Source organism: Lissotriton vulgaris, chromosome 8 (genome assembly GCF_964263255.1).
Source record: "Lissotriton vulgaris chromosome 8, aLisVul1.2, whole genome shotgun sequence".
Classification (NCBI taxonomy): Eukaryota; Metazoa; Chordata; class Amphibia; order Caudata; family Salamandridae; genus Lissotriton; species Lissotriton vulgaris.
The window spans coordinates 365,129,329-365,143,022 of record NC_141696.1 but is presented as its reverse complement, the minus strand read 5'-3'; the positions used below and the strand labels follow the sequence as shown (position 1 = coordinate 365,143,022).

The 13,694-nt window shown below is 48.0% G+C and overlaps 1 protein-coding gene across 1 annotated transcript in view; it reads right to left on the bottom strand.

The window, feature by feature from the left end:
• Window positions 1–802: 802 nt before the first annotated feature.
• LOC147697050 (uncharacterized) overlaps window positions 803–13,694 on the bottom strand; it is a 163,564-nt gene continuing 150,672 nt past the window's right edge. Inside the window, exon 3 of the mRNA XM_086936103.1 lies at window positions 803–1,315. Within this exon, the coding sequence (XP_086792229.1) occupies window positions 803–1,315 (513 nt within the window). The remainder of the gene's footprint in view (window positions 1,316–13,694) is intronic.

Below are 13,694 nucleotides of genomic sequence, written 5' to 3'. Positions count from 1 at the left end.
CCGGTCCAATTAGCAACGATGTCATCCATCGTAGGCGTGAGATGATGCTCCCTCTTCACGGCCTTGTTTGGTAGGCGCATGTCGACGCACAGTCGAATGGCCTCTGGTTGTTTCGGTCTTGGAGCTACCATGAGGGGGGAGACCCATGGGGTCGGGCCAGACACCTTTTCTATCACCCCCAGGTCTTCAAGCTTCCGAAGTTCTTCCTCCACCTGCGGCTGCAGGTGGAATGGCACTCTCCGGTACCTCAGCGCCATGGGCCGGACTGTGGAGTCCACGTGCAACTTGAATGTCTTCCCTTTTAGACAACCTAGGCCTTTGAACAGCATGGGGAAGTCCTTGAGCATCTCACGTGCATGCAACTCGTGTACCTGGTTGGCAAAAAATACAAGCTCCAAGCCCTCTGCCATGTGGCAACTAAGGAGGGTTCCTCTCTTTCCTTCTGTTATGTGGAACCTTGTGCTCCGACTCCGGCCATCGCTGGTGATCTCCACCTCCATGACTCCTCGCAGAGGGAGCAGCTCGTCGCTGTCATACGTGTATATTTTTGCTTTGGATGGTAAGAGGGGTGGACGAGGTACGAGCTTCTCATATTGAACGCTGTCCATCACATTGACCCAAGCCCCAGTATCTATCAGCGCATGCACCGGAGATCCTGCCACGGTGATGTCGCACATAGGCAGCGGCCGTCTCCTGGAGCCCTCTCTGCCAACGAAAGACACGAAGAAAACATCATCTTCCTCCGTCTCAGGGTCGAAGCTTGTCCGTGTGTTGTCACCACAGGGGCCGGGGTCCTCCAGTGTCAGCTGTCGCACGCCCGGGGCAAGCCCGCGCGGGCTAGGGATGTTTCGCCACCCTCCTCAACTCCTACAGACTTTGGTGAAGTGGTTGAGCTTGCCACACTGTGAGCAAGTTTTTTTACTCTCGCAAAGCATTTTCCTCCCGTTGGGTGGTCCATGCACAGTTGCTGCGCATGGGAGCCTGTGGAGCTCTCGCACTCCCTTTGGACTGGGGAGGCCGCCTTCTCCACCTTCTCCACCTTAATCATGGACGTTCGCTGCGCAGCTGTGGGTCGATTCAGTGCCGCTTCCATCTCGTCCGCTGGGGCATTGGTCAGTTCGTGGGACCTGGCGAGGACCAGTATGTTGTCGAGGGAGATGCCCGGCTGCCGTAGGATGAGATGCCTCAGTGGAACTGACCGGCACCCTTGGATTAGTTGAGCACTTATCTCCAACCTTTGATCGGGCAGTGTGCAGGAGGTGGCAAGTTTCCTTAAACGGGCATAGTAGATATCTATTGTTTCCCTCTCGTTAATCTGGAAGTCGAAATGGCAGTTCAGGGCTGCGACCGCCCCGCATAGTCATTGTCACCACCCCTGTCCGGCATGGTCTCGAACAGGTCATAGAGTTCAGCTCTGCCATAGCACATGAGGAGTGATCTCTATACTCTCCCATCTGTCTCCCTCACACCTACAAAGTAGTGGTCCAGACGACCGATCCAGGAGCGCCATCTTGCCCCGGCGGTGGACGGGTCAGAAAGCTCACTAAATGGCGGATGAGGGACGGCCGTGCCGTGGCCGGGGTGGAGCAGGAGCATGTTGGGCAGCCAGGAGCGGAGCATGAATCTGGTGGGCTGCGTGTTGTGGAGCGGGGGCCTGGAGCGCGGCTTGTAGAGGCGCCGGCGCCGTCGAGAGGGCACCTCCGCTGGCGGCGGCCGATCAATCATTGTTCCTGGGTGCAGGCGGGCCTGGCACAATCTCCTCGATGTCACGGTCGTCGTCTGCGCAGGCGTACTTGGCGCAGGTGCAGGCACGTGCGACTTTCTCATCTTAGTGTGCGCCTCTGGGTGAGGCCACGGGGCTGTGCGCAGTTGCCGGCGTGTCTCGGCACTGGACAGATGAGGGCCGTCCGGGTAGGCCTCGCTGTACTCTCTATGGGCGCACCTGTCTTTGGATCGAGGGGTGAGGCGTGGTGCAGGCTCGGGCAGTTCAAAGAGCTGGGCGTGGCCTCGCCGCTGGGCCCATGTGCAGTTGAGGCAAGCCACAAACGTGGTGGCAGACAGGAGATCCCCCGATCCCCTCTGCAATGGGGAAACGCTGCTGTGTACTATGCCCCTTCTCCTGAGGTCGACGTGTTGAAAGCAGCCTCCAGGTGTGCGCGTCGGTGGGGGCGTGAGCCTGCAGGCAGGCCCCAGCTCGTGGGGGCCTACAGCTTCCCCGTCCAAGCTCTCGCTCCAGATGCGCTACGTCGAGCCCGTGGCTCCAGTCACCGGCTTCGCAACGTATGAGTGGGAGCACGGCCGGGCAGCGGGACAGTACGGGTCCCTGTAAGCAGAGGCGGTGCGGCACAAGAACGGCAGCGCGCACGATCGCCTGCCTCCGCTTGTGACAAGCCTCACCTTTGCGCCGTTCCGTGAGCGACGGGCTGCACATCCTAGGACCTGCACCCGATGGGGTGCAGGCAGTAGCAAACTCGCGGGCTGGCACCAGCAGCCAGGTGAATGTGGCAGCTCCAGCACGGACAGCGCGCACCGTGGACACAGAGACCTGAAACCACCGTGCGTCCGCCGGGTCGAGGCGTGGGACAGACCCGCCTCATCGCCAGTGTGGTGACGGCGGTCACCGGGGCAAGGGGCAACCATAGGCCGCAGGAGTGGGCCTTCTCTAAGTGAATAACAGGGCACAGACACTGGACGTACTATTCTCGGCCGAAGACCCCGAGCAGTCTCGCGCCCCTTTATTTATTCCCTTGGCCCTCTGGGTGAGCGCGTGCGTGCGTGTGTGAACAGGCCGGGTGGCTCCGTTAATACATCTTTGAATTAAAACGAAAGTTCCTTCAAGTTCCAGAAATTCGGATATTTCCGATATCTACAAGTCACATCACAGATAATTCAGTTTCTTTTACTCGTATCCTTTCTGGTGATGTTATGAAACTTCAGCTCCCCTCAGGCAACACGTGTTTGGTGGCTATGCCGCATTATCAAGGTTTAAAATCAGTGCCATATTTCTTGGTCAATTGCTCAATACTTAATCACAAAAAGTCCATGTTTGCATTACCACTTTCCTAATTACTTTTATATGCAGCTATTTAGTCTCTCTATATTGATATGATAACACGTTTCTGTCTACTTTGTTTCCCATGACGTCATAATTGTTATCCACAACGTTTTCCAACAAGCCCCAGAAACCCTTGTTAACCGCATGCGCGCTAGCTGGTTTTCCCGCTGCGCGCTGAAATTTAAAAATCGCGGGTTATGTGACAAAGCCAGCTCGTCATGCGCGCAGCGCAGGTAACGCCCATGACGAGCTGGCTTTGTCATCCGCCTCGAAGGGGTTAAAACCTTTCTGGTCCACCAATACTTTGAGAGACATTTGGTCTCATGCAGATTTCCATGGCTGCCATCCATAAAGGGGCACAAAGCATAATTGTGTTTAAAGGCTTGGCTGAAGAAAAGATGGACTTGCATAGAATGAGCCACTTTGAAAGACTAGCTGACTTCAAACATGTCTGGGAACCAATGTCCCCTCTAATGTTTTCCTTTATGTGCGGCAACAACGGTGCTTCGTGCACTACAGTCAGGGCTACGTGCACTGAAGACAAACAACAGCGTAATATGCAAGTATATGCAGCATGCAAGCTACCAAAATCAGTGGCATAGCAAGGGTGCCATCGGCCCTAATCTAAGCCAGAAAAAAATTGACCTCCCCTCACCTTTGGGTTGGCATTAAAAGACACCCATTACAGGGGCGCAATGGGCTCCTTGCCCCTCCCACCCTGGCGACATTGAATCTTATGCCCCAATCATTCTACATATCATTCCTCTTGCTTCGCTATCTTCCTGAATCACTTCTCTTCTCCTCGCACCTTTTCTTATCCCTATCCATTTTCACTCTATCTATTGTCCTTATCTCGTTCCTCCCTTTTTAAAAGTTTTTGTCTTGTCTCCTTTCACCTTTTTATCTCCCCCACTTTTCTTTCTCCATTTCCACTCTCCTCTACTTCTTCCACATCCTGCCTGGTCTCTTCAATCTACATCCTACCATTCTCTCTTCCCCAAACTCTTTCTAATCTCCCTGTTCTCTCTCTCATCTCCCAGTGGTTGGGGTTAACACTACTAAAGAGCTTCTATTTCCACTCAACAATCCCTTTTCAGCAACATTAAGATAATTGAAGACCGAGAAAAAAATCATAACGTTATAACCTATGCCATGCAGTTTGCAAGCAGTTTTTTGATAACAGTTCATAGGTCACGGTGCTATATTAGGATTGTAACTATAGGGAGTGGTTGGCCTGTATTAGAGGGGTGGATAATCCGGCCCTAAACTCATCCCCATGGCACACTACAAGCAAGAGACTCTGGTCTTCATTGGACGCGACCTCTATTTCTTTCGAACCACCATGAGGTCCCTTCAATTATGTATGCACATCATATTGCGATAGGCAGCCCTGGCAAACGCATTGTTTGTTGAATCCATTCTGGTTGCACAACTAGGCTCGTAAGCTTTACAGGCGCATCAGTACAAAGTTGGCATATAGTCTGTATAGTTTCTAGAATTGATTATCAATTTAAGCCCACACTGTTATCATAAACATGTTGTATTGTGTTATTGCTTTGCTGTAGCTCGGCAATGACCCCATGACCAATCATTTAACACTTTACTTATAAACCCATATCTCAAATATCAATGTCAAATGTATGACTGTCAAATGCTAATCAATGATGACGTTGTGGATCTGATCTCTCTTATTTTTAGTTTGTTTTCTTATTTTGCTATTTTCTTATTTTGCTATTTTCATACTTTCATATTTTCATATTCTTCTTATGTTCTTTTTCACTCATTGATTACCGTAATGTACCCACATGACTGTATCGCATCAAAGCCTGTACATTTGCTTTCTGTTTAATGAATAAAAATGATTTGAACACAAAAAAAGGATTGTAACTATGAATTGCAAGCAACAAAAGGATCTCAGTGACAAAAGCAATAACCCACCAAGCTGGTCCACATAAATACAATTCTATGATTTGCATCATACACGTTTTTTGCAGCAGGCATGTTAACCCTCTGCACTATTTTATGATAAATTAAAACAGTCACTAGAGAAAGATCCATCTCTATCCTGCAGGAACATGAGTCACTTTAGTTATCTTTACATTTTTATTGGTGCCCGAAAACAGCTGAACTCACAGCACAACCCTAAAACCAGCCTTGCTTGATAGGCATCCTCAGGGTTTAAATTAAAAAAAAAGAAGTGGGGGGACTAACCAAGTTAGGCAGAATGGGTGTGACATCAACTGACATGACATCACATGAAGTGACATCACTGTGGGTAACATCACAGGAAGTGACATCACGACCCGTGAAATCGCATGTTGCATCACAGAAAGTGGCATCACAACCCATGACCTCACAGGAAGTGACAGCAGATCTTAAGACCTCACATATGTTTAGCAGGTCTATCATGAGTACATTTGAGCACATTACAATATTTAACAAATTCGATTTTGCATTGGGGTTTTGCCAAAATATGAACGCAACCCAGACACAAAATCTGGGCCATAACTTATACATGTTTTTTAAAACCCTGCCACAAAGAAATTGGCAGCAAGGAGAAATGTTCAAAAACACAGGAGCTTAGAGGGTAAAGCTAGTCGTAGGTCGCCCTCCACTCATAATACCACATACGAATACAAGACCCAGACCTGTTAGGCACATAAAACCCTATCCTTCTGTAAAGGACATACCAATTATCGCAACAATATTGCAGAAAAAACACTCCCCTATCCTTAATTATTTGGGGTAGTAGGTATAGCCCTGGACGGTGCCTTATTTAACAAACGCTTGTTCCAAAAACATCAATTCAGTTGTGAGACACAAACACTTCCACACTTTAGAGTCACCCGTGTTACATAAATGACAAAAAAATATGAGTGAGAGCGAGAAAACACCTCACGGGCGCACCACCAACGGGAACCTGGCAGGTACTCACCAGGATTGCCCTGTTATCATCATTGGTGTTTTCAAGCTCAGAAAAGGAAAGGAAAAGTGTCCAGAGCACACAAAGAATTTGTGTAAAAGAAAATATGCAGTGAAAAAAGAAGATCAAAGTAGTGATCTACACAGAGTCCAACAACATGTAAAAACACATAACACACAGCAACACAGATATATCACTTTATTCTTTTTCTTGTGTTGGGTGTGAAACTCTAAAAATAGTAAGTGAGGTCACTAACTATCCAACCATCACTACTATACTTGCCAAGAGATCCTGAATTCATATATTTGAAGGAGCTCTTGTATGCGTTAATAAAACCAAAAGAGGTAAACAAAGTACTTGCCAAGTCTTTAAACAAAATAATTCAGTTCAACCAGTTTATTTCACACTCCCCTGGATTGGCCTCCTGAAATGCTCCATTCTTAAATTAAAGGAAGCAGCATCCCCTTTGTGTTTGGTGCGGGTCCTGGGCATCCTGAAGCGCAGCCTGCCACACAGGAAAGAGGAGTGTTCACCCCTGCCAAAAGAGTTTTCACACCTGCCATGTGATATCGGCAAAATGTCCTTTTATTGTCCCTTCTCGTCCTGCAAGTGGCCAGGGCGCCTTCAGAGACAGTCTGGGCGCAGGAAAAGGCAAGGCGGTGCGCGTGCATGCGTGCAGCCTAAAGGGAACATAGCTGGGAACTCAGGGCTGCATCTGAGAGTCAGGGGTTTTTGTGTTTTCAGAGTCTCTGCCCTTTGTATTTCAGGCATTTATTGTTGTGCCGAGCAGGTCATGAGTCTGGGGTCCATTCACTGGCTCATGGTGTTGCAAAATTCACAGGATGGGGTTCACCTCAGCTTCAGCAAAGTGGAAAGCTCTGACCAGGCACCCATTTGAGCTTGAGCAGGTCTAGTGGGACAGACACCTGGGCCTGAGCTCCCTGAATCAGTCACACATTGCTCAGGAAGGGGTTTCGCAGACAGGGAGCGGGCTCTCCTCCTCTTACAGTTCAGTGGAAATCTCTCACATCAAATTCAAAGTTTCCCTTGCAAGCTTATGCCCTTAATTAGTCAATTGGATGAGGAGAATGATGGAGCCGTCCTTGCAATGACCTAAAGTAACAGATGCCAAATGCAGATTGCCAACATGCTGGACTAAAGTAGAACGCTAGCGGAAAACCAATGTATGTAGATCTTTTTCAGGGCCTGTGAAAATATTGAAGGGACCACTGTAAATTCTTGCGGTAGAAGATTCAGGAAAGTTGTGACCCTCCGAATGTGAAGGAGAAGAGATACTGACTTTCATGAATGGGGATGCAGAAGAAAGCAGAACAAAGATCAATCATGTACAACATTGGGCATTTACGGGCATACAAAAAAGGATGGCGGCAAGGTTGGGGACCACAGGGAAGCTTAGGATAACCACATTATTAATGACTTAGGGTCCTATATGAACCTGAACATGTTTGCCTTCCCCGCCTTGCATATTGAAAGAATCGAGGTATTATATTTACTAGCAATGGGTAATAAAACTGCTTGCTTCATCAATTTGCTATTCCAAAGCGGATCCCTTCCTGTGCCAGGTACTGGGGTAATCTGAGATGAATCTTCTGAGGGACAACCTTCACTGGTTCCAATAATGATATGAACCCCACATCGTTGGCCCTAGTGGACCACAGAATATATGGTAACTGCCAAAGTAGCTCAGTTTAATCAGGAATCATGTCAGTTTTAACTATGGTACAATTTAGCTAAGACAGAATGCCCTTGCCTCATATATTAGTTGGGGAAGTTGGGCTGAACAAAAAGGAATGTTTATTGCTAATGAGTCCTAAGAAATATAGTGAGGAACTTGTTGTTTGAAAATACTGAGTACGTCTGAGGACATGCCCGAGAAAGGCAAAGAAGGGGATTCAAAGGTTTTTAGAGCTGACTGAGTAGCCCCTTTGTCAATGAGACAGGTAAAATGCATTCAATTAACAACACAATCTTTTCATCAACCAGGATTAAGGTATTCATGGCACAGTCAAAACCTCGTGGGCTGTCCTAACATACAGGATAAGATCTTTGAGCGATTTGAAGAAATCCAGACTGATCTTGGATCAGTCAGAGGGCTGGTGCATTAGATGCAATGTTAGGATTGTTCTGTTTCCAGTACCCAATCTGTCTGCAGACAAAACGTGACCTGCCTGCTCCTGAGGCCTAACCTACCTCTCCTCCTCCTTTTTATTTCTCCTTTTGTGGGACCTCAACCCACACTCTAATGATTCTACAACTTCAGTAGCATCAGTTTTGCTTCTACACTCTCTCTCTTCTTCTTTTGTGATGCTACACAATGGTTAGCAACCGACACCAAATAGCGAGTTAATTAGTCTGCCATCTCATGCAGATCTTCATCAAATGGCTCCAAGCATTTGTTAATAAGCTTTGCTAAAAAGGCAGCGCCAACATCTTCCTAAGCCATCACTGTAGGATGGGCTATGCCTAAGTATCTCTCACACACATCCTTAACTCTGCCTACATACTCAGCCAGTGCTTTGCCTTTTTGTGCCCACAATTTAAGATCTTAATGCAATCAGTTTTAGCAGGGCACAAATGTGCAAGTGCATTAAACTGCACATCCTTTGCTTCACACAACTCTCCTTCATTAGGAGGGCAACTCTCGGCCATGGCAACTTCTCCACCAATCTTTCCCTCACCTCGCTCGGCACCAACAATTGCAACAACTGATTGACATTTTCCCCGTTAGGTCTGAATACTTAAAACCCACTGTGCAGTTCCTCTCAGAAACTAGTGGGGTTTTTCAAGATGTTAGGGAATTGTTTCTTAAAGCTTAATAAATCAGAAGTGATCCAGGGGACATGAGCAGTAATTTTCCCCTGGCCTGGTTGTGGGGTAGTCCCTCAAGAGAAGAAGGATAGGGGGTGTGGCTTCGGCACCGCTAGAGATGGCCGCCTGACGGAGATGCACTGCTGCACTGGGACCCGTTCTTGTCCTGCAGGTGCGCTCTCCGCTTCAGGAACCGTCTGAGATTGCAGCAATCCATACCGGAACATGTCCGGACTCCGATGAAATACTTTTTGTCCTAAAGCGCGCAGCACTTCAATTTCTTTTTGTCGCGGACGAGTTTACTTCAGCGCGTCCGCCATTTTAAACAAACGCTGCAGAACGCGTTTCAACATACATGGAGGCAAGTTTTCTCTCAAGTCCCAGAATGCTCTGAGCTTTACACCAATACTTATGGGGCAGTGTCCCGGTTATAACAAGAACATTTGGAATTAATATATCAAGGTATGCTGAACACCTTTTTTACTACGTTATTCTCCTCAGAATACCTGCCATGTTCTTTTGTTTGGGACTTCCTTTCATTTTTATCCAACTCTTTTGCCTATGGACACTAACTCTCTCTTAAAACCTGGCATTAAATGCATGCGCCTTATCTAAGGTCCATATACCTTTCTGAAATAGAGCGCTCCTTGCTGTTTCTGTTGTTTCCTGCCAAGTTATTATGCCTATTTTAGCTGCAGTCTTCAGAGCTCTGCTACTATCAATTCCAGAGGTTTCTTATCAATCCAGCCAGGTCACTCCTTCAACTGACTGATTATTGATTACTTCAAAAATCACCTGGCTTTGTGAGACAAGATTGGTGATCTTCGCCTTCTCCTGCACATACCACGGCTACATTTCCGATTTTTTCAGCACGTGGTTAATATTTTAGCTTCTCCATTGCCTGTTCCTCTATAATTTGTTGGTGATACACGCACAACTCACTGTTAGTCAAATCATTTGCTGATTCTTTTGGAGAATTTTTGATCACAGCTTTTACTAAGCTTGTGCATCGTTTATTCTACTATCTGAGAGACAGTTATTGCGCAAACCGAAATTTGTTTTATGTTTCCTCACAAGATAGTCCATTGGTAACTCCTCCATCTTTATCTACACCAGACTCCTCTTCTACTGCATTGGAGATGGCTAGAGTAACTTCTAATCGCAGCTCCTCATCACAATCTGCTTCAAATAAATCTTCTCCGTTTACCTTGTGGGGTGGTGTGGCTCACTGGTTAGACACGGCAGACCCGGAAGCAGAGAACGGCCCGGGACCAGGGTTCAATTCCTGACGCGGCAGGGTCGTGGACCAGGGTCAGCGAACTCGATAATTCTCGCCTCGGTGCCTACTCTAACCAGAGATCACACTCGGCAACTCTGGGCATTAGCTTGCCTCATCTCTAAAACGGCCCCCCACATTTGCCGGGGATGCCTGGTTTCACCTTGGAGATACCCAATAGGGACCATCTCACAGGGATAGCCAGGACGGGTTCCCCAGCGGTCTACAGCGCCACGATGCCTCAGGGCAGCAGTGCACTTTACAAGACACATACATTACATTACCTCCACATCGAAACGTTTGAAGTATGACCCTCCATCTCCTGGCAAATCTTCATCTTCCATCTCTATGGAGTTACTTTTGGAGGAGATACGTGCTTTGCGCCCATTTGTGGAAGAAACCAACAACAAAATGCAATTTCTCGAAGAAAAATGGTCTGCAATGGAAAGTAGAGTGTCTTCAATGGAGCAACAAGTTTCAGAGATACACGACAACTCTCAGCGACTCTCATCTTTAGAAAAAACAGTCCAGAGCCTTCAACAACATACTGAAGATTTAGAAAATAAAAATAGGAGGAACAATCTTCGTATTTATGTTTTGCCTGAGTCTCTGGAAGGTGACGACCCTGTATCTTTCTTCTCCTCCTTTCTTCCAAAACTCCTGGATGGGAAACATCCTTTACAACGCAACTTTTACCACGCAGTGCTTTTACATCGCAACTTTCACAACGCAAACCATTACAACGCATTGCGCTGGGGGGCGCTCTAGGATAGGGAATAGATTTAATTTACTATCCAACACCTTCCCTACTATCCACGGAGACTGGAGTTGGAATAGTAAATTAAACTATTCACTATCCAGCACCGCTCAACACTATGCGTTGTAAAGGCATGCGTTGTAAAACTTGCGATGTAAAAGCATGCGATGTAAAAGCATGCGTTGTGATGTCATACATCCCTCCTGGATATGCCATCTACTACTTCACTCAGCATTCAAGGAGCTCACAGGCTCGGTCCTCGTCTGTGTCTTTCAACAGCTCCAGTTAAACCACGTGGTGTCATCCTTCTCTTTTTGAAGTTCACTGATCTGCTTTCAGTTCTCTCTGCAGCTAGATCTAAAAGACGACTCTCCTGGCTTGTTCAGAAGGTGTGTTAGACCTGTCTGGCTTTTTGACGTAGTCCCTCCTATTTATTATTTATTTTGTCCCCTTTTTGCCCCTCATACCCTTGATAATTTTTCGTCCACTGACTTTTTATAGGTGTTGGCCAGGGGGATAGGTGTTCTTTTTCCCCCTCATAATTTTTCACCCCAGGCCCAGAGGCCTGTTCTGACAGGAAAGTTGGAACCACACAAAATGGTGGCTACCAACTGCCCTAACTGTCACACCCAGAACTTGGCCATAGCCTAGCATAGGGCGTTCTAGAACCTTCTGGTCCATTCTGGACCACTGAGGGTCAGCCTATATAAGGCGGAATGCGGGGCAGCCATTTTGTCTACCTGAGAGAGTCAGCTGGAGGACAGGCTGTAGCTTAAGGTGGGGGTAGGATAGTCAGAGATTTGGGACCTATTGATTCATCGCCCTTCCTTCCTTGGGTTACTTGGCCTGTCCCTTCTGTGTTGGATTGCGGGAGACCCTGGGCGCCTGACCAACCCTTAGTTTGAAAAGTAAGGGGTGTAAGGAGGAGAAGGAGACTGCAGCGCTGTGGAGTGCAGTCCTCTGCCCAGTGGAGAAAGACTCTGTAAAGACTTTGCGGTGTGTGGCTAAGAGGAAGAAGGGTTCCCCCCTAGCCTTTCCAAACAAACCTCCACCTTCTCTCTCATAATTACTTTCCCCCCCCCTCCTCTGGTAAAATTCCACCAGTTGGTTCCAAGCTGTTCGAGGACCTTAGCAGGGGAAATTCTGCTCCAGGACGTCGTGGGAAATAGTGCCACCAAGCAGCCCGTCTCCCAACTCCCTCTCCTTACCCTCACCCAAGTTGGGAGCCAGCGTGTATTGAAGGAGGCTTTCGCGCCCCTGCCGGGTGCCCTCTACCTTCGCCTCGGTTGTTCCAAGACTGGCAGCGGAGGCGCTAAAGGAGGCCGCCGTGTGAAGTGGATTAATTCCGCTTTTGCGCGGAAGAGTGGGAGAGTAGCGTTCCACCCTGGCGCCAGTGCATTGAGGGCAGAACCGAGGGGAGTGTCCGGAGCCCTGAGGAGAGGCGGCGACTGCAGGAGAGCTCCGCGCAGGACCGGAAGAGGAGTGCGTCCTTCGTTCGTACTGCGGTGAGCTGAGGGGAAGCGTCTCAGAAGACGGTGAGGTGAGCGCCCCCAGGAAGTTAGGCGGGAGGAGCGATAGATCGGCGACGGGAGCGGAGAACTCCCTATCGCCGCTTACAGTGACTGTGTGGCAGGAAGTTAGGCGGGAGGAGCGTCGGATCGGTGACGGGGGCGGAGAACCCCCCCCCCCTATTGCCGGTGACATAGACTGTGTGGCAGAGACCTCGGAGGAAGCGGAAGCCCTTTCCCCTAACTGAAGCCGGTTGTCTGAAACAGTAAGGAGGAGGGAAAGTATAAAAGTAAATCGACATTTCGGTTGGGCCTTGTTTAGAGTGGTGTTTCACTCCTCAGGCTTGGAGTGGGGAAGACTTGTGCCCGAAGGTAAAGCTGCCCTTACCTAGCCAGACTGGTGAGGAATTAGGAGCCTGTCAATAGTTGATGTCTGGGGGAGGTTGTGGGCATATCACCTGCTTAACTTTGGGGAACAGCTGTGGTTGTTATTTCCCTGTTGAATAATGCTGCAAGTGGTAACTGGGGATGACATATAGCTCTGTTCACAGGTGGAAGGTGGGGAGTTGGAGTTGAAGGTCTGAAAACGTTCGCCTGTACCTGCATAGGGGCCAACTCTAGAAAGTGATCCCTTGTGCTTCGCTTTATTAAGAAAGTCAAGTCCAACTAAATGCAGTCTTTGTTAGCTAAGAACTAGGAAATGTGATGTGGTGCGAGTAAGCCGAAAAGTGAAGTAACTTGACATCTGTAAGGAAATTCATAATTCTACTGTGAGATGTAATGCAATGAAATGTCTTAACTCAGCTAAATAATTAACACAAGAGAGCAAAGAAATATTATTTTTATAAAGCAGTAATTATTTTTCCACATTTTGGTGTAGCGTTTTCCTTTTTGTGTGCTATTGCGTGGTTTTACTGTTGGGTGGTCTCCAACCTTAACACTGTGCCTCTGAAATGTATGTCTTGCCCTAGGCCAGGCTACCCCAGGTTCTAACAGATTGGTGCCTAGCGGTGGGATACTGACTTGGTTGCAGCTACTCAATAGTAATTCAACGTAATACACTAAACCTACACCAGGAGTTTTCTCCTTGCGGCCCTCCTAATTTGTCTTTTTGATTTTTCCAAATTTGTTCCTGGTGGTGGGTGGAGGTGGCTTTAGGTTGCCCTTGCAACTCTGAAATTTCTGGTGTGTTATCTAGGTTTGCCTGACTCAAAATGGAGTTCGCTTTGGAAAACCTAGAGGTCTATTCCGTGTCACAGCTGAAAGTGTTCTGCCAGCAAATGGGGGTATTTTTCAAGCATGGTGCCAGGAAGGGGGAGCTCCAGACCAGTCTCAGGGCTTGGGTG